Source organism: Aptenodytes forsteri, unplaced genomic scaffold (genome assembly GCF_000699145.1).
Source record: "Aptenodytes forsteri isolate BGI_AS27 unplaced genomic scaffold, ASM69914v1 Scaffold142, whole genome shotgun sequence".
Lineage (NCBI taxonomy): Eukaryota > Metazoa > Chordata > Aves > Sphenisciformes > Spheniscidae > Aptenodytes > Aptenodytes forsteri.
The window spans coordinates 588536-608079 of NW_008794598.1; the positions used below are offsets into that span (position 1 = coordinate 588536).

At 40.6% G+C, this 19544-nt stretch overlaps 1 protein-coding gene across 1 annotated transcript in view; it reads right to left on the minus strand.

Annotated features, from left to right (window-relative positions):
- MAGI3 (membrane associated guanylate kinase, WW and PDZ domain containing 3) overlaps positions 1-17500 on the minus strand; it is a 29948-nt gene extending 12448 nt beyond the window's left edge. The window contains exons 1-12 of the mRNA XM_019470368.1: positions 17364-17500; positions 15884-16058; positions 14960-15039; positions 12757-12814; positions 11691-11785; positions 10876-11064; positions 8797-9405; positions 7747-7778; positions 5453-5603; positions 4768-4859; positions 2414-2606; positions 1013-1198 (exon numbers count right to left, since the gene is read on the minus strand). Of these exons, the coding sequence (XP_019325913.1) occupies positions 1013-1198; positions 2414-2606; positions 4768-4859; positions 5453-5603; positions 7747-7778; positions 8797-9405; positions 10876-11064; positions 11691-11785; positions 12757-12814; positions 14960-15039; positions 15884-16058; positions 17364-17442 (1939 nt within the window). The 5' untranslated portion in view covers positions 17443-17500. The remainder of the gene's footprint in view (positions 1-1012; positions 1199-2413; positions 2607-4767; positions 4860-5452; positions 5604-7746; positions 7779-8796; positions 9406-10875; positions 11065-11690; positions 11786-12756; positions 12815-14959; positions 15040-15883; positions 16059-17363) is intronic.
- Positions 17501-19544: the final 2044 nt, after the last annotated feature.

The window sequence follows — 19544 nt, forward strand, 5'->3', positions numbered from 1 at the left end:
TGTACCTTAATGTCAGCCAATTGAGTTCGTTTGTGGGTGAACATGCTGAACTGGCTTGTATTTTGAGGGCTGACACAGATAACCCAAACTTGATGGCCAAAGGGAATGAATCTCAGAAAGATGATCCTACTCGCCACCTCATGCAAAAAATATTCAATAGCCTCTACCTGGCACTGCTAGGGAAGTAGCAGCCATCAGCACGAGGAATACAAATGCTCTTGATTACACTGAGCAGACCTGCTCCTGTACAGGGGGTCACAGATCTTTCCATTACTTGGGTTGGACTCCAAGGCTTCCTGCAAGCAGCTTCTCTCATTCACTTCTGCTCACAATGTTTCTTTTTATTTTTGCTTTTAACCTTGGTTATTTTGCTGTTTATCTTTACAACTATGCCTGAAGCCACGTCCATATATCAGAACTGTAATACCAGAGCATGCTACTTTTTCATTTTGATGATCTTTCTAGACAAACACACTATCTGCCTGACAGCAACAACTTCATTGCTTTCTTCCAAGTACTGCAGTCTCTACTTTCTCAGATCCCCAATGTAAGAAATTCTACCTGATTAGGTAATATGAAGCCAAGGTGAAACTATACTTCCATTAAAACACCTATGAATTAACGCAGTGTGAGAATCTACATCACCACCCACAGCCTGACAACTATCCACGTCCTGAAGACTGCCCTGCGCCAAGTGCACGCTCCTGTGTACGGGCTGGTTGTATGTGATATACTTTCTCCCTGCTCCCCACTTATGTCACAGTTGGGTGAAAAAGAGCATAAACATGAAGCAAGACAGACCAAGCTGTCTTGGGTTGGGCTGTGAAATAGTGTGAGTGAAAGACCACTGTTATCTACGCAGAGTGCTGTGTAGGTAACACCAGCACATCAAAGAGAAACCCCTGAAGAAGCCCCAGCCCTGCACATGCCTGCTAATGCCAGCAGCACCTTTGGTACGAGCACCATGCAGTGAGGCTGGGCAGTGACAACGCCGCCAGAACACGGCACTTACCACCAGGAGGAGGTTTGTTCTTTGAGGTGAGGATGACGAAGCCAAATCCTTCGTTCTCCTTCCGCTGCAGACGGACATCATAGACCTCTGGGGACTGCTGGTTTGCAAACTCTACCCGATTCAGTCGGGGAGAGCCGTTTTGCGTCAAGACAGGCTGCGACTCCTCCTCCTCCGGTTGCTTTTCCCCTTGCAGGTAACAGACAAACAACAAATAAGGAAAAAACAATACTGCTGTTTTACCAAGCAACTACAGCAAAACTGTACATCTCAGTATCAGTGCCAGCATGAGGAAACACTGTCTGCCTGGGAAAGTAAGGGGTGAGTCCATTAACAATACAATTTGGATCAAGCAGAAATCAGATGCAGGATAAAGCATTCAAAGGCCCAGAGTCCTACACAGGTGTGCAGTTATGCAAGGAAAGCCTGCTGCACACTGGTTGCACACAGCCGAATGGACTTGGCAGTGTGTACACAGACTTTGTCAGTGATCTGATGCCTTTTTATAGTAAAAAAAACATGGTGGCTTTTCTGCATGCTACAAGTAAAACATCTACGGCAGAGATCCAGCTACAAACTACAGCTTATTACTATCTTAAGTGAGGAACAACTGTTTACTTGGAACAATGGAAACGTTTTTTAAAAGGCAGTTTGAAGACTGAAGCCAGGCTTTCTTTTAGGAAACCTACAAAATTTTGGTCCTGAAGTAGTCTATCTATCAGAAGGCATCTTAAAGAAATTGAAATTGATCTTAAAAATACTTTTTCCTTTTACTTGTATATACTCAGAATTAATGGTTGAATAATGCCATGGAAAGGTAATACTGGTTGCTAATCGGAACGGGGACCACTATCAGTTCTCCTGAACCCCATCCCAGTTCTGTCATTCACATCATCAGCATCATCCAGTCAAGGACAATAATCTTCTGTACACTGCCCATCTAGACACTGATCTAAAACTGCAGAATCACAAGATGCTGCCCTGAATCATCTCTGATTTGAATGCACTTATTTTTGCTACACATAAGATGCTAAAAGCCTTGAGAATACAGCATGTTGTACAGCAAAGAGATTGTGTTATTACTCAATTTGCATAGCATTAGTGGCTGTTCTAACTAATATCTGTAAAAAGGGTTGAAGAAAACACCACTGCCATCATAATTTTCAGAGCCTTACCTGTGCAAGCAGTGCAAACTAGCAAGCACCAAGGTGTCAGCTTATTAAATTCTGCTTTTCTCCACTTACTCAATTATAGCTGACCCTCCTGAATCTCAGGCTGCTCAGCTCTAGTGCAATAATTGGTAAGTTTCAGAGCAGCTTTAGTCAATTTGATTACAAAAACTTAGGTGTTCCTTTAGCCAGATCTGTGTCCTGCAGTACCCTCTCCAGACAGACAGACACATACCACCAAAGAAGATCTTTCTCCGGACCGTGAGCAGCACCTGACCATTCCGTGCAGCACTGGTCATTAAGTCCAAAACTTGTTTGTGAGACTTCCCTTTAACAGGGACTCCATCAATACACATCAGCTCATCTGCAGCTCGAAGCCTGCCGTCTTTTTCTGCTGCTCCCAACGGGATTATGGCTCCAATATAAATCTGTCAGCAGAGCAGAGTCAGGGGGTTTGAATGGCAGAACATGAACTCACCAGAACATGTAATGGTTGGAATCCAGGTGAATCCAGACAGATAAGGGCTTTTGGGAAGATATTTTTAAAGATTATCTGACTGTCCAATTCTAGCAGAAACACAGCCAGCAAGTATACTTTGCACAAGCTGACTCAGTGGATACAATTTGGGGGCTCAAAGCATTCAGTAAATACACAAAGTCTGGGGGGGGATTTTTAGTTCTTATTTCCATGAATGCTGGAAGCATCACTATCTCTGAGTATATTTCTCAGTTTGTTAAAAAGCCCAACTTTTGACATAAGTATACACTGTGTACTTATTACATATATATGATTTCTCAGACATTATTGAAACGAAAGCCTCTGTCATTTATTCAACTTATTTTTTTTACCAAAACTAGGCCATAGCGACTGGGGAAGAAGTACAAGCTTTTGAAAGAACACAAATTCACTGCTGAAAAGTAGACAGTTCCATGCTTGAAGATTTTTCAGTGCACAGCTTTTGGTGATTAGATAATGAATTCAAACAGCTGCACTCCCCTTATCAATTTTGCCTACCCCCACCTCATAAAGTGCTACTAAATATAACACAGATAAGAACACCACACACTACTTCATATGCTAGAATCACATTCAGGTTAAACAAAAGATTAAGAATAATTATGTCCAGTAGTTGCTGGAGGTTAAGCAATGGGGGGCAGATCATCTGCACACAGCATTCATGACATTAGCTTGACACTTACCAACAGCTATGGCTGTTATGGAAACAAAACACCACAAATGCTATAAAAGTGCAACAGAAGTAAGATTGTTTTGTTTTGCTCTTCCTTTTCTTTAAATGCATGTTACGGGGAGAAAAAAAAGGGCTAGCACTGGATCACAGCTGTGAATGGGAAAAAATGTATTCCTTAACTGTGATCAAAAAGCAACCTGAGTATCTACTCCAAAAGCTCTTCCTCTTAACTTGGCAGCTGAAGGAACAGCCCCTGACATATGAAGTCTTATCACTTCTTCCCAGAGAAAAATTTTTGCATTTTTGGAAATAGAGGGGAGTCTCCTAAAGCCTGCCATCGGAGGAACAGACTACCCAGGGGTTTCTGCACTGGCATTTGCCCCTTTGCCTCCAACTCCGCCGTTCCTTGGCAATTACCTCTCAAGCAGAGAGTCATCCAAGTCCAACTGAAACAGGTCTGCAGGCTGAGGTCAGGAAACACAACTACACTGACGACTTAAAATCATAACTGAACTCTAGTCACTGACCAGGTTAAAGCAAACCAGGCTCTAACTAGTATTCTTTCTCCTGTGCAAACATCAGAGCTACATTTTGATGCCAGTTACAATGCAAAACAACACCAACATGCATTTGCAGAGGAAGCCAGTCTTAACAGGTTCTGCTTCAAGGCTTTCACAAAAATCCTGAAGCAGCACATTTTTTATTTTCTGAGATGAGAGGGAAAAACACAAGGCAAATAAAAGCCTGAAAGAGTGCACTGGAAAGGCTGTGCTTGTCTCCTTGAGACGAATCCACCAGAAACCACACTGACTGACAGAACAAAATGCATTTTTGAAAATTTGGCGGGAGAGGTGGGGGAAAAGGGGTGCAACACAATCCCAAATCTTGCCTCGTTTCACTGGACTGCATTCAAAAGAATGGCCTGACGGAGTTCTTGCAGGGTAAGCAGCAGCTTCCTTCCACTCATCTGCTCCCCAGGATGCACCAACGTGCACGGCTCACTGAGCATTACCAGGGCACACTTTGTGCCAAGACCACCGTCGGGAACAGGTGGAAATGGGCAAAGGCTGAGCACCAGCGCTGCCCTTTTGAGTGCCCCCGAGACACAACAACAACTACAGAAACACCATCAGTATTATCAGCCTGACAAACTGCTGCCAAAGACTCTAGATAGTGGAAAGGGCACAGGAGCCTTGCAGATTAAAGTCAGCCACGAAGAGGAAAAAAAGAAAGGTAATCTGAATCAATTCTTGATCTTTAAAAGGCAGTTACTGAATTGATCAATTTTGCCATCGCTGAACTGTTTAAATGAGAGGGAAACGAGGATGACAGAGTAGGAGTCATTCTAACAGTAATACTGTAAGATAACACATAGGCAACTGTAAACTGTTTCACTTACGGGCTGATCTGGTCCATCCCCTCCAAGCACCCGGAAACCAAAGCCTGACTCTTGTTTTCGCAGGAAAACATCCAAATCTCTTGTGTTTGGAGCTAAGACAAAGCAACATTTCAAAACACGTAAGGAGCCATCTTTGATTATTGAAAGATTATGTTTTTGTGGTGCATTTTGACTCTTCTTATCGACAGAACACAGTAACCAGAAATACAGTAAATAATTCAAACAGTCAAATCTTCAGTGACGTTCTCTTTCCAAAATGGAAAAATAAATTTTAAAGAGAAGGCTGAAAAAGGACAGGATAGATTGATGAATGCCAAAGGAGAAATCACAGCTGCCTTCATACGGTGGGCCAGGATAAAATCTGGTCTGTAATACAACTCAGAGCTACCTTCTATAAACTCTGAAATGGTCAGGTCTACTTCAGTTTACTTCAGAACTAGATCATCCTTGAGACTGTTTCTATGATTAACTGCTTTATCATAAATAATGTTGAAGCATATTGTATCTTTTATTTAAAAAGGAATTCCAGAGATTTCTAATTTCTGTATGAATTACGCATTTCTTGAAATGTTTTATCTACAGGAAGTTAACAAACTCAATACAAAAGTCACAGCAGTTTTACCACACATGACACAAAAAATTCCTTCATAATTGAGTATTTCCAAGTTGAAGCTGATATACTCACGTTTGTCCTCATATATAGTCTTAGACTTCAGGTAGACTTCCGAAGGGTCTAGTTTAGGAGAGCCTGGTCGTACAGCAGTGGGTGGAAATGGCATCGGCTGCGGGATGGGATCGCCAACAGCTTCCAAACTACCTGAACTGTCCTGCTTGTCCTTCTGAAACAGACCCCACCCCACAAAATCCGTATTAAATCAAAAGCATAACTGAATTTGTGTATGTGTGCACACAAAGACAATAAACATCATGCAGAGGTGAAACGCAGGGCAAAACAAGGGAATAGGGGAATAATATTACAACTCAACGTAGCTTTTCCAATGTATGTGTCTGACCGGACTACTGAAGTCTTCCTCACAGGCCACAGATTTCTACTGAAGACTGGGCTTAGAAAGGGGGTTTGAAGAGACTGACGCTCAGAGATGAGTAAAGCTAGCCAGCTCCTGGCGGTTACTGACACCCAGGACGAAGCAGGGCATACAGGACCGGTCACGTTCAGAGAAGAGACCGATTCCTCGCCAGGTGCCTGCCTGGCTCTGGACTGCAGTTCACTGCCACGGGCGCGAGCTGCTCTGCGGGCACTGCCTCCTGCCCACGTCCAAAAAGAGCACTTGAGGTGTGCCCAACATCAGGTTGTTTGCTGCAGGTGTCCCAACGGCATTATAAATACTGAACAGGAGGAATACACTTGGGTAGTGTGAGGCATCAGTAATTCAGTATTTGCATTTTTCTCTTATGATCTGATAGCTGCAACACTCCTATTAGTATTTCATGAAGAAAGGACACCAAGCATCCTTGTGGTCTCCCACCTTAATTTCCAATCGATTATGCACTAAAGTAACTCTGAATACTTATTCTGGGCTGAAACCCAACCTGGAAAACTGGAACATGGTAGTCTGTATGCGTCTGTGCATGTTAAACGAAAGCACAAGCAGAATAGGCTTAGATATGCCCTTTTACGAAGAATAGAAGAAACCCCCCCCAAGCGATTTAGCAGTTTGACACTTCTTGCATGCTTATAAACACACGAACTTGCCCTTTTTAACTGAATTATTTTGCCATGCTGCTTAATGCCACTGAACATCGAGTGCTCCGTGGGAAGTTGCTACTGCACGTGTGCTAGAACGCCAGTCCCTGAGTCTGTAATATTTTTAGTACGCCTGCATAGAGTGCACTGACATGGGAGCCACGCTGACAAGGCTTGTGTCCTCAAACTGCACAGATTTATGCACTGATTTATTTAGTGCGGGCAGCTGTACGATTGCAAGGAACTGAATCTGCAAATCTTACTGAGTGCAGTCTGTTTCAAGTGCACTGAACTTGTGTGCTCACATTATCCCACTGCTGGGATACGACTTCAATACTCAAACAGCAGGACAAAGATAGAAAAAGAAGCTGCATCTACATCCGGGTAATAAGGTTTTCCTAAAATGAAATAATTTTTTCTGTACAAGAAACATTTTTAAAGAAACAGCTCTGTTCACCAACTAGCCTAATTCATAAAAGAAGTGCTCATGACAAAAACATGCATTACTATCAGCATTATCCAATCAGAGGGTATTTTATTAAGCCCAAGGATTCTTTACTGACCTAACATATATTAAAGATACCCCAACAGATCGAACTTCCAAGAATGAGTATCAAATTAGAAATGTACCGCTACATAGAGACTTCCTGAAAATATGAATTCAAAGATAAGCAAACATTTTAAGAAGGGAGTACTAACTAGTCCATTAATTCTATGCGAGGATTGAGAAATATCAAAGTATCATAAACTTCCTTTAAAAATCCCATTTCACTTTAATACAGGTAATTAGCAATGAAAAAAAAATAGATACTGTATTTTGTTTCCCTTTTAATGGGTATTCTGACAGCAGTTACTTAAGACAATGAATTTGTGCCAGCTAAGTAGACGTGGTTTTGCTAAATGATCTTGCAGATTATCACAGGGACTAAAACCCAGAGGAGATGAGATTACAAAAGCAGGTCAAAGTGTGCACACAGATAGCAATTTCAAGTATAGTGCAAAAAAAGGAAATAATGATAGGACTTAAGTGGCAATGTCGTATTTAAAATCATGACAAATGAACAATACTACACCCATCGTCATACAAGATCTTTGATGCATTTTTGATTCTTGAGTAGTAAAAAGAGAGACATCCATCACCTCCATTAAACAACTGAAAAAACTCAAAGGAATCTTTTGTGTTAAGTAGACCATATTTATGAGTCTGTTTTGCAACCAAAAACCCCTGAATATTCTCCATCAGAAACAAATTCAAATACATTACTAATACTCACCCCTTTGGCAGTTTTAGTAGGTGAGGGTGGACCTGAAGAAAATACAACGTAGAAAGCAATTTCAATACTAGGTCACCAAAAGTTTAAACAGCATTAAGGCAATATAATCAGGTCCTCCTGGGTTGAAAATAGTAACTGCTTATTCACTCTTCTTTTAAATGGCAATGTGAATGTTCAGTTGACCAAAACCATCACTTCAGAGAAGTCTCAAATTAGAATTGCCAGCTGTACAACAATGAAAAACATCTATTCCTCTTTTTGCTAGACACTGGTCAGCCAAATCACACATCAGTTCATTGGACATGCAGACTTTGTGAATTTGTCTAGCGGAATTTCCCTTGCTACCAAAGAAATCTAATTATTTCCTTAGCTAATTAAGGAATAGTGGCATTTATACAGAAAAAGACCTGGGGATCTTTGCAAATGTTGATGACCTTTGAAGTGACACTCTCAGGGCTACAATAAAAGCTTAAAGGGACACTAAGCAGCCACGTGTTGCTTCGTAATTCATTCAGCTCTTTCTGGCAAATGCACACTATCTACTAGTCAGCTTTTGGGAAGAAGACACATTCTGGTCTGTGACTGACAGTCAATGCAGAGGTATAAATATGCAAATGCGAAAATGAGAATTTTTCTGGTATTTCCAGTGATCAGCTCCACCTCACTGCTGATGCTCCTTCCCTGTCTCCTGTAATCACCTGTCCATTAGAGCTACAGTTACTGGAATACATTTGGAGAGCCTCAGAAAACTCTATCTGTCATACACTTCGCGTTATGCTGGAGACTGCATTTTTGCTTTAGCACTCTCCAGACACTTGGAAGCGACAGTGCATAAATATATCATAATAAAATTTTGGAAAAAAAACCCTAGAAACATGCTCTTACCCCAAACACTCAGGGGTATAAATTAAACTTAGAACATAACGGCTCAGAGACATAATAAGCTGCTACTTAACTGTCAAGACTGGACACGATTTAGGTATCACACTAAAAAAGGGACTTTTAAAAAGCATATAACCATATATGACAACCTTAAATTTACATATGTACCTCCTCTTAAGATAAGCAGCGGCACCTCTGCTCCTGCTGGAAACTGCTTCAGTACCTCCACCACCTGCAGATGTGTCAAGCTCTGTACGTTCTGATGGCAAATCTCCTTGATTACGTCCCCTTTCTGAAGGCCTTGGCACCACTGGCTGTCTAAAATCATTTTCACCTTCTGTCCTGTAGGACTGTCTGCAATGGCAAACCCAAAGCCTTTAGGACCCTTGACTAGAGGAATGGTGACCAGCTCTGGCTGAGAGCCTCCTGAAGATGCAAGAGAGATCCTCTGCTCAGTTGTATCCATGGAAGGGCCATTCAGACGACCGTTGACCAACATAGGGCCCATTTTTCCATTCTGGTCCAACACAACTGTTCCTGCCATTAAATCTTGGCTGGTCACACAAACATCTCCTTTGGTCACAGGCGGTCCGTTGATAATAGGCGTAGCTGTCACTCTATCTACCACAGGGTCTTCATTGTCATCAGGAAGAGGATAACCACGACACAAAGTCATGTTCACATACTGATTGACAGGAACTAGCTGAAACATCTGGACAACATCTGCATGGGTATGGCCAAGAACACAACTTCCATTTATGTCTACAATGACATCACCTGTTACAAAAGAAAGTTCAACAGCATCAAAAACAGAAACGAAACCACCCACACCTGTCCTGTGTTCTGAGGCTCAGAACAAAAGCCTAACTGGAGGAAACCACCGTGCAGTCTTCAAAACTAATAACAAATGGTGGCTGGGCTATCATCTCTTGGCTATCTGTTGCCAAAAAGCATAAAGGATTTCCTCTTTGCATTTACTCTATTTCATCTCAGAACACAGTGTGCTAAATATATAAAGGTTAATCTGTGGCAGATTTAAAAAATGATACTGTACAACCACAGGAGATGAAGCAGTGAACGCACACTACTGCAAGCAGATGCCTTCTACTTTAATGCATATTGTACAGCATCCTAAACTCAATCCAGAATAAATCGGATTTTTGGGGGGGGGATCCTATGTTTATTTTAGGACTGGCTGAACTTAAGCTAGGATTGCGCCCACACACGTTTCGTACTCTTACACTGCTGCCACACATGGCTAAGCATGTATTTTCAAAATGAAGTGGAAGTAGGCTTCAGATCCTGAAACCTTGTTTCATAATTTGCATCATTTTGATCATGAAACTTTGCATGTGCAATACAATATTCCCAGCAAGCAAACTGTCTTATCACTTAAATGCCTGGGCATCAGTAAAACAGTAACTCCCCTATTGCATGAACTACAACAGGAATAGACATACATCTTTTCATTCAAACGTGTGTGTGCACCACAACACAATGCTGCAGGATCATCTTCGTTTTTACAGAGGAGGAAAATGAACCGCATACAAACAAGTTCAAACAATAGGTCAGCAACAAAACAGGAAATTGTTTCATTTCCTAAGTAAATACTATAAAATCCTCGAAAGCATGAACTCTTCTTACTCTTCTTCTCTGAAGAGAGTTTATGTGATATGTAAAGAAGCATTTTGCCTTTTCTAGTATGTAAACCGTATGTTACAGTAAGTTTATAGTTCACTTAAATGTATAATAACAATGAAAAAGTGTGCAATTCTTCATGGATTGCAGGTGCTCTCATCCCTCGTGTTTCCTCACTTGCACAGTTCATATAGCTTTGCTTGCTCATACCTGCTGCAGGTTTTTTGCAATTTTAGTATTTGGTGTTGTTTTTTGGCAGCAACAAGGCAAAACACAGACCAGGATTCAAACACACTATTTTTACTTTATGTATAGAGAGGAAACAAAAAACCATTCTGTAAACAACCATGAAGCCAGAAGTCTTGGCTAAAGCAGAACTACTGAAATCTTCAGAAGTGTCCTCAAAGTAGATTTGTATCTAGAACATTGCTTCTTTTCCTTTTGAGCCACTGCTCTGCACAGATCTTTCACAAATCTGAAAACTATTTCATTTAGTGAGGTGTTCACATTCAGAGTCAGTGGATGGAGTCATCCAACCTCCTGTGCCTCAGAAGCTGCATTCTCAAAAAACAACACAGGAAATGGAAGTTTAGAGAAATAATACTTTACCTGGTGCAATTCTCCCATCTTGTGCAGCGGGTCCATCTTTTAACACATTCTTCACCTGGAGAAACTCATCAGGTCTGTCCCCTCCAATGATTGTAAAGCCAAATCCCATTGCACTTTTCTTCAGCGATGTCCGCATAAGTGCTCCTGTAAGCTGGGATGGATCTCTAGTGAAGACAGACTTCTCTGGCCCTTTTGAATTACGGAGCAGAGAGACATGAAGGTAGGAAAACAAGGTTAGTTTTGATAAGCTTTTTGTTTGTTTGTTTTTTAAGGTATCATAAAGGTTAATGATTTGTTTGGTTAACATTGGTTAACCTCTGCAGCACTGTTACGGAGTAAAGCAAACAAGATATTGTTACATTCATTTCACAGCTGAGTTAAGTGAATGGGAAAGTTAAGAGTTTTTTGAAGACGGTAGTACAGATTACAAGAGAGCTGGAACTAAAGCTCCCACCTATAATTCCCAGTTTTGCACTCTAGCCCTTGAATACCAAGCTTAAAAGTAGATCTAAAGCATAAAAATTCAAGGTGTGGTTTTACCTGCATCTTCCACCTGGCACTTCTAACCCTCCATATACTCAAAAGCTGCTTATGACAACCAGCTTCAGAATGATCAAAATGATTTTAAAGCAGTCTTAGGGTCTCAGTTCAATTTTAACATTAAAAATACCATCCAAAAAACCCTACAGATTTGGGAGGGCAACACCACAACGGCCAGCAAGGCTAATGCCTTGGTGAATTCCAAAATTGGCTACTTATGATGCATACTTGCAGATAAAGATATTAGTGATAAAGAACACAATATTCACTGATACCTGATTTTGAAGGGCCAACATCAGTCTGTACTAGCTGCTTTTTTCTTTTGGCTTCCAATACTGGGTTTTCAAACTGAGTTTTCTGGTTAATATGACTGCAGACATACAAAAAGTAGATCAGGATTTCAGCAGAAAGCATTCTGCCTATTTCACAGAAAAGACAACCACAAAAGATACGTCTACAAATACTACTTTTTATTACCTCAGATTAATGCTCTGGAGGAATGAACAATAAACTATCATAATCAACACTGAAAGCATTTTTGTTCTTTCAACAACTTACTTGAAGAGCCAATACAATTTTACTTCCTGTAATTAGTAGGTAGGGCATACCTTCATTCCATTCTGCAAATTTTCAAAAGTCTGTAATAGATTAGAACTGAGAAAATCTGCTTTTTCTCTTGACGTTATGTGTTGCTTCCATCTACCTATAAAGTTTACAAACTCAGACATCACCTTTTTACTAGGAGATGCTAGAGTAGTACAGCAGAGTGGAAAAAAACAGTCTGAGCAGAATTTAAATACTTGTGTTGGCTTTGCAGAGTCAAAAAATGTTAGCTTGTTCTCTGAAGCTAACATTTTCCACTCTACTAATTTTCTTCTCCGTGGTTAAAGAGAGATTTCATGTACTCTGACCTGAAGGAGGTTCAGAAGAGCTCTTGCAGCAATTTAGTAGTCATTTACCTGGCTCTTTTGAGACAGCAATGAGATATAAGTTACTCTTGCTCTTTTATAGTTACCAGGTGCTACCCTTAAATCAAGTGATCCTATCTTTGTTAAAGCTAAGAAAAATGACATCAGCTCATTCCCATTACTTTGGTTGCTTTCCCACCCCAAAAGAAATACACTCCAGTAAGTCGGTAAGGTCACACCATGGATCTTCCTACATGCCAGTGCCTCAGAAGCGTGCACCATGTGTTCATTGCATCTAGAACTGTTTCTACTGGATATGTTTAATACTCACATTGCATTACAACCTATACGTACTGCATTATTTTATAAATATACTAGCTTCATAATTTTCTGCTCAATTTATAACTATGTCAAATTAATAATTAGCACTTACTCAACATAATATGTTCCATATTGAGGGTCTTCTATTTTTTCCCACCCATAAGGAAGTTCTGCAATCAAAAAGAACAAAATTCTCCATTACAGTGGAGAACTATTGGCAAATATCACAGTTCTTATGAAGGAACGAGAGGACAGATTACAGACTCATGAAAAATACGAGGAAAATACAGGTCCTTTTTTCTTCCCCTCATTTGTTTGAGGCTGGTCCTTCTCATGAAAGGATATCAGCCTGTTCCAGGGAATCTGAAGCCCTATAACTCTCCCTCTTTGTTCCACTAGATGAGAAGACTTGTATTCAACAAAATCACACCACTTTAAACATATAATAAACTTAAAGACAAGATACAAACTAACCTATTTAGAGAGGTTCCCCTATAAAGGGGAAGAAAAATATATTATTTAAAATTAATCTAATTATATATTATGAATATGATTTCATAGTTGTTGACTTTTTAAACTACACAATATGAATATGGTCGCACTGCTTCTGCCCCCAAATACACCACAAAAGAGAGCTATAAATGCCTCGCAGTATCACATCCCAAGCTTGTAAAACCATGAATCTCCATTCCTCTTGTACTTTCCGTTTAAGACCACCTGGCAGAATTAATGCCACCTTTATTTATTCTCTCAGTAACATCCGGATATTTCACTGTATTCTCACAACATTTCAGTTTTCAGTCAACCGAAGAAACCTTCAGTCAGAACTATAACAGATGTGATGAGTAAGAGAGCCCCCACCGTGGTAGGCTAAGGCTATTCCACCCTGATGTTTACAATATAGCGAGACACCCCAGAACTAGCTAGCACACGTTTAGGTCTGCTCGCATCAAATTCAGCACAGACTGGCTGGTCTACCAAAACGACAAAATGCAGTTCTGTGCTGCTGCAGCCTGACTGCTCTTGCAGCCACAGCAAGCTAGCTGACAGTGGCTTGGGCTTGGAATGCCTTGGACATCCCTACATTAGGGGTCTAAAATAAATTACCTGTTTGGTATAGGTACTGAAAGTTACATGCAAAAAGCTCCTTTTTATGGCAAATTCAGAATCTGGTAAGATGGTGCCCAGCAGCAGATCATTACTGACTGAAGGTGATAAGCAGTTAACACAGAGGTCCAATTATTCTAGCTTTACTGTTCTAGTTATCTTGACCATGGAAATTTAAATATTAGAATAATGCATAGAGTCAGGTAGCTAGACATTTGAGGAATAAAATTGCTTTGTAATCTTGTTTGAGGCTGCCCTAAGTTTGATGGTAACAGGAATTTTCCTAGCATATGACAGCACATTACCAATTATTAATACCAGCATCACTCCACAGGGTTTGTTAAAAGACCCAGTGGGTCTATTCATTTAAATATGTTGTTTAGTTGGATATCCTGCATTTCTCTGTTTAAAGTGCTCTTTTTATCCTGTGGTGAGCTGCACATATGTTTAATAAGCAGCAGTATGCATCCGTTGTTCCAGCTGGCTTCATTATGAACTCATGATTGTTAGGCTGTACAATTTAGGAAGACGATAGGCTATTCTGAGTCTGCCTCAGCTTTTGTAACATGTCAGGCATTTGCTGAAGACAGAGCTATTTGGTACTCTTTTCTAGCTGACTAAATTGCACGACTATGTAGGAAATGGTTGCAGGAATCATCTGTAGGCCAATGGTGAACCTGACCTGTAAGTTCAAGACTTACAGCAACAGCGTGAAGAGTTGAAGGGAGTCAGATTGTTCCCTCTACTTATGCATTCAAATATTACATTATGTCACATGCAATAGGTATCATTAGCAATAGGTATTATGCTGTATCTTCTTCATTACTTCTATATTCTAACACTTATGGGCCTTCTCCTCCTGCCATATTCCACCCGCACAACAATTTCCAGTGAGATCGTCACTAATATATGCAGCTTTCTCCCTAGCAAAGATAGTTACTGAACAAAATACCTCATTCTCGTCTCAGGAACGCAGATAAACCCACGATTCAGTCAGATTCTACTACTCCAGGGAAAACACACTACGGACTGTCCCAGTCTTATGTAAACTCCTATTGCCACCAAACTAGGGACACTGAGCATTACACTGCCTGCTCCAGTCACGTGTAGCAGGAAGGAGCTTCTACCACAGCAGTAATGGATCGTATCCAGCTGTGATAAACTCAGACATTTATCAGTCACAGGTAAATTAACTCTGAACATCTCACCTCCATCTTCACAATCTTCAGGAGCTTTGGCTTTCTTACAGAGCCGCGGATCAAGCCATGTGGTTGTCTTGGTGTTATGACTGTGGAGCAGAACACACCCCATTAGAAGAAGAGAACTCCCTCAGATCAAAGAAACTTTGCTTTACTTTAACTTTTAAATATTTACTACCATGTGCAAACTGTAGCCTTTAGACAATGGAACCTTTATTTGTGCCTCCGTCACATCATAAAACGCTAAAAAAAAGGTAACAATGATGCTTAGAGCTAGGAGCACACTGGAGACTCTCCAGGACAGATGTGAAATGTTACAGGTACAAAGACTCTCCCCTGCCCCCAAGAGCTCATGTGGGAGTATCAGCTGTTTCTACCTGAAAGGAAAAAACATTTTTATCCTCTTCTTATGCTTAACTCTCAGTAAGGTTTTTGTTTCCTTTGGAAATTAATAAATGAGGCTGTTTCACACATGCACATATGAGCTGCTTTCCTGTCCTGGGCTTTGATCTGTGCTGTTTGTATTTTTAAGCATGCATTCCAAGGAACACAAGCAGCGAAGAATAAACAAGCTCTTGGATTTCAGAGAAATTTAACATAGTGAAGGTTTATATGATGTTATACCTCACCTAGCAATACCCACCCAGCTTTGTATTTTGTGAGATACAAAACTCATAGTACAAACAAACTGACTTTGCATGTGGAACCATAAGGCTTTCCTGTGCGATGGCAATTGTACCAAGTATGCAGCATAGATGACTATCAGTAAGGAAAGAAACAGTAGGAATATATTAAATTTCATACAGAAATAGAAGCAGTAAGAGCAGAAGAAGAGAAGTGTAAGAGCAGCAGGCAGCTTCCTAGACTGCAGCTAATCAGCACTTCTCTCTTCTGAAGGGCACAGCAACCCCTCCGCGGTGTCGGTCTACTCACTCAATGAAGTAGATCATGCCAGTGTCGGTGTAGGCCATCTCCCAGTTCTTGGGCAGCGGTTCCAGGGTTTCATCCCTCGACAAGTAATTCCTGAAGTCCATGGAGCTGCTTGTCTGGTTGTAGCTGGGAACAGGTTTCATCCAGTCAGGAGAATCTGAATGTTTTTCTTTGTTTTCTGCAGTTGTTCAGGGAAAGTGTTACTATTTGTCAGATGCTTATGTTGTTTCTCACAAAGAACCACCCTCTTAATCTGGCTACAAGTGGATGTCAAACACGTCCCTGTATGTGATGTGCATTTTTCCACTTTTTTTTCAGCTGTGAACTTTGAGAAGCTGACATGAAAACACTGAACTCTGCTCTTCTCCTGCCAAACAGAATTAACCTTGTATTATGTGTCTGAGCCTATGCTGAAAAGTCAACACTGGCAGAAATCCAAGTTGACTACACTTTGTTGCCGTTCCTACATAGAGAACAGCATTTGGAATGCCATCAAAAACTCCCCAAAATCCTACTAATATTCCTCAAAGCACCAGAATGAAATGTAGAGAATACCCAAGCTGCCAATAAAACAAACACCACCCTCCTGCTAGCCACAACAAGAAAAAGCTCCCAAAAATCTCTGCAGAAAACTTTAAATGCAAGCCTCCACCCTTCAGTCCCGAGCTTATGGTCGGTATCCTCCGTTGCATAACGATGTCCATGACCTTCACCCAACCGCCAGCCCGGCCACCGGGCCGCTCTGTGCCGTGGCGTTGCCAGCCCCGAAGCGTGCAAGATTAGGTCAGGTCTGGTCAATATACGTCTGTCTTAAACACTCACACACAGGATCATCTGCAAATGCAATGTGACGGTTTCTCTCCGCCACCAATTCTTCCCCTCGAGATGAGTAACCATGACAATGAAAGGAAAAGGGCATCCTGCCAATCTTTGAAACGTCCGACTGGACACTGGTCCAGTCTCAACGCACACTGCTTTATTTCTCGCCACAAACTCTCCTTTAGGCAGTTTCAGGTTGTGCGATAGTTCCCTTAACCAAAATCATCTGAAAATTTTACAGTATGAGCTAGTGTTGCCCCTTAAACCAACCGTTTCGCTAAAATCTCCTGCAGACAAATTCAGTAATCTCCTTAAAATTAAACAATAACATTTACAGGGCATGAATTATACTCTGCAAAGGATTCTGTTATTTGAAAAGTGGATAAATTTTCCCTTCCTCCTCATGTAACTGGCCAATACCCAGCTCTACATGTTCTCTACTGAGCAGTGCATTTCATGATGCAATTGCACATCTGGCTGGGAGAACAGCTGTTTCTTTTTAAAAGGTAATTTCGAAATCAAGTAAAAACACCAGTCTGAATAGAAAACTGCCTTCAAACTTCACCAAAACTAAAGAAGCAGTTCAAGCAAGCATGGATGTTATTTATAAACTTCTTATCCATTCATACAATACTTCAGGGAATTTCTCCCCTTGTCAACCAACCTATCCCTCCGCTGCCATTAACTGCTTCCTTTTCCTCCTCTTCCTCCTCTTCAGGGAGAGAACTGTCCATCCTTTGCATTTTGCTGACAGACGTGGTTCTTTTCCTCTGTGATTCGGTATCAAAATCATTGTCAAAAAGAACTTGATCCACTGGATCAGGCTGAAAGGGGCTGGGCTCCGCTGGAGGCTTTGGAGTACCGTAAAAATTACCTGACAATGAGACAGAAATCAAGATGACTAAAGCACTGATACCTGCTGAAAGTACTGGCAGTGAACATTTTATTGCCCATACAACATGTTTTTGGTGAAAGACCTGAACTGTAACTTAACTTCTTAAAGACGACATCAGCACTATCAAAAACCAATCAACGGTCGAAACCTATTTATTCCTACATTGTCTTTTTGCCAGTGATGCTATTGGACATCAGAAAACAATAGGTTTAATTCAAAATTTCTATCCTGCCACGTTTTCAAAGAAAAAGACGGATTTATTACTTTGCCTGGAATTCACCAGGCAAATGCTCCATAAAGAGACTTGGGGAACAGTCTGAGAGAAGTAAAACAGTGAAAATCAAATTGTTCTTACTCTATATACTGTTTAACTGATTAACAGAGTAACAAGCAGCAACAGAAACACACTAAAGTCAAAAAGCAAATTCATTTTGTGCATAAACATAAAGTATCTATTTACATAAAAAGTTACAAATAATTGATTTTAAAACTACAGTCCTACAATTTTCTGCTGACAATACACTTGCTAAACAAAGCCATTAATATAGCTTCACCTAAAAATTACTTGTACTTGAGAAAAATGAACAGATTTTTACTTCAATATTTTAATCTGAAACACAAAGACTAGGAATCATCTGTTGTTTTCTGGAAAAGAATTTCAGCAATTGACCTCTCTCCTGACTGCTCATATGATTTTTATTAGGTAATTGAGCACACAGCGAGAGAGCTTCCCAGAATTCCTGCTGGGGTAATATTTGGTGGCTGGATATGGTTTTGACCATGTAAAAAAAATAAATAAGAAACCCTTCTGAAAATATCAGTGAGGGCGAGGCTCAAAGAGGTGACAGCCAGATAAAGGGGAGCTAAGGGGAAAAAAAAGTGCTAGTTTAGTCTAAATTTGCTTAGGAGATTTCCACAGACAGGACGATGTTAACAGACAGCATGAGACATGTAAAACAAGGAGGTACAAAGCCTTTCACAGAATTTTCTGCTGTGGACATTTTCTTTTCTTTTTTGAGGGGAGAGGGGGGCATGGGGGGAATCAATCAAATTCATTCAAGTGCCAGTAAAACCACCACCTACTAAAGAAGTCCTCTAGATGCATGCTTAATGTTGCTTGAATCAAATATATGTTAAACATCTGTAAAAATCAGGCAGGTTTATAATCTGTTAAATTCTGTTGAGCATCAATGAAAGCTGCACGTGCTCAGCATTTCTGAAAATTTGGCTGTAATTTAGTTGACTTCAAGTACAACTATGTATTTGAAAAAAATCTAGCCAGATCATATTTCAGGTTTTATAAACTTAGATACAAGAAGCAACGTGAGATGTTTGCAATTTGTTCTGTTCACTGTGTCAAGATGTAAGTTGTTCAATAGTAAAAAGCAGCAGAAACCAGGCAATCATTACTTGAAACCCATCTGCAACCAGGGCACGCTCCACAGGAGTGCAAGACATCCCAGGGCTGAGCCAGTCAAACTGGCCTCTCCTCCCTCTCACTTTAAACAAAGATGGGGTTCGGTCCATCCCCCCACCCTGGAGTACAGGGATGTAAGGAACCTTAAAGTTATCTCTGACTGCCATCGAACCCTTTAAAACAAAACAAACCAAAGCAATGCAAAAGCCCATCACACGGTGGTAGCTTCATGACTCCTCTGGATAACCAGTTCCTGACGGTTCGCTACCTTCATTATAATGTTTTTCCTTATCACATTTAACAAAAACAATGTTGCTACAGATTTGGACAATCTGGTCTAGTGCTGTTCAATTTTTCACTGCAGAATACTTTTTTTTGCCCCTGCTGTATCAGAATTTCCCTTGCCTTCTGTCCGTTTGATGTGCACCTCTGAGAAGAACATGGCTCTGTTCTCAAAGGTTTAAACAAAATTGACTATGAATTCCATTAAAACAAAATTCTACCAAGCATAGACAAACATTTTCAGAATGCTT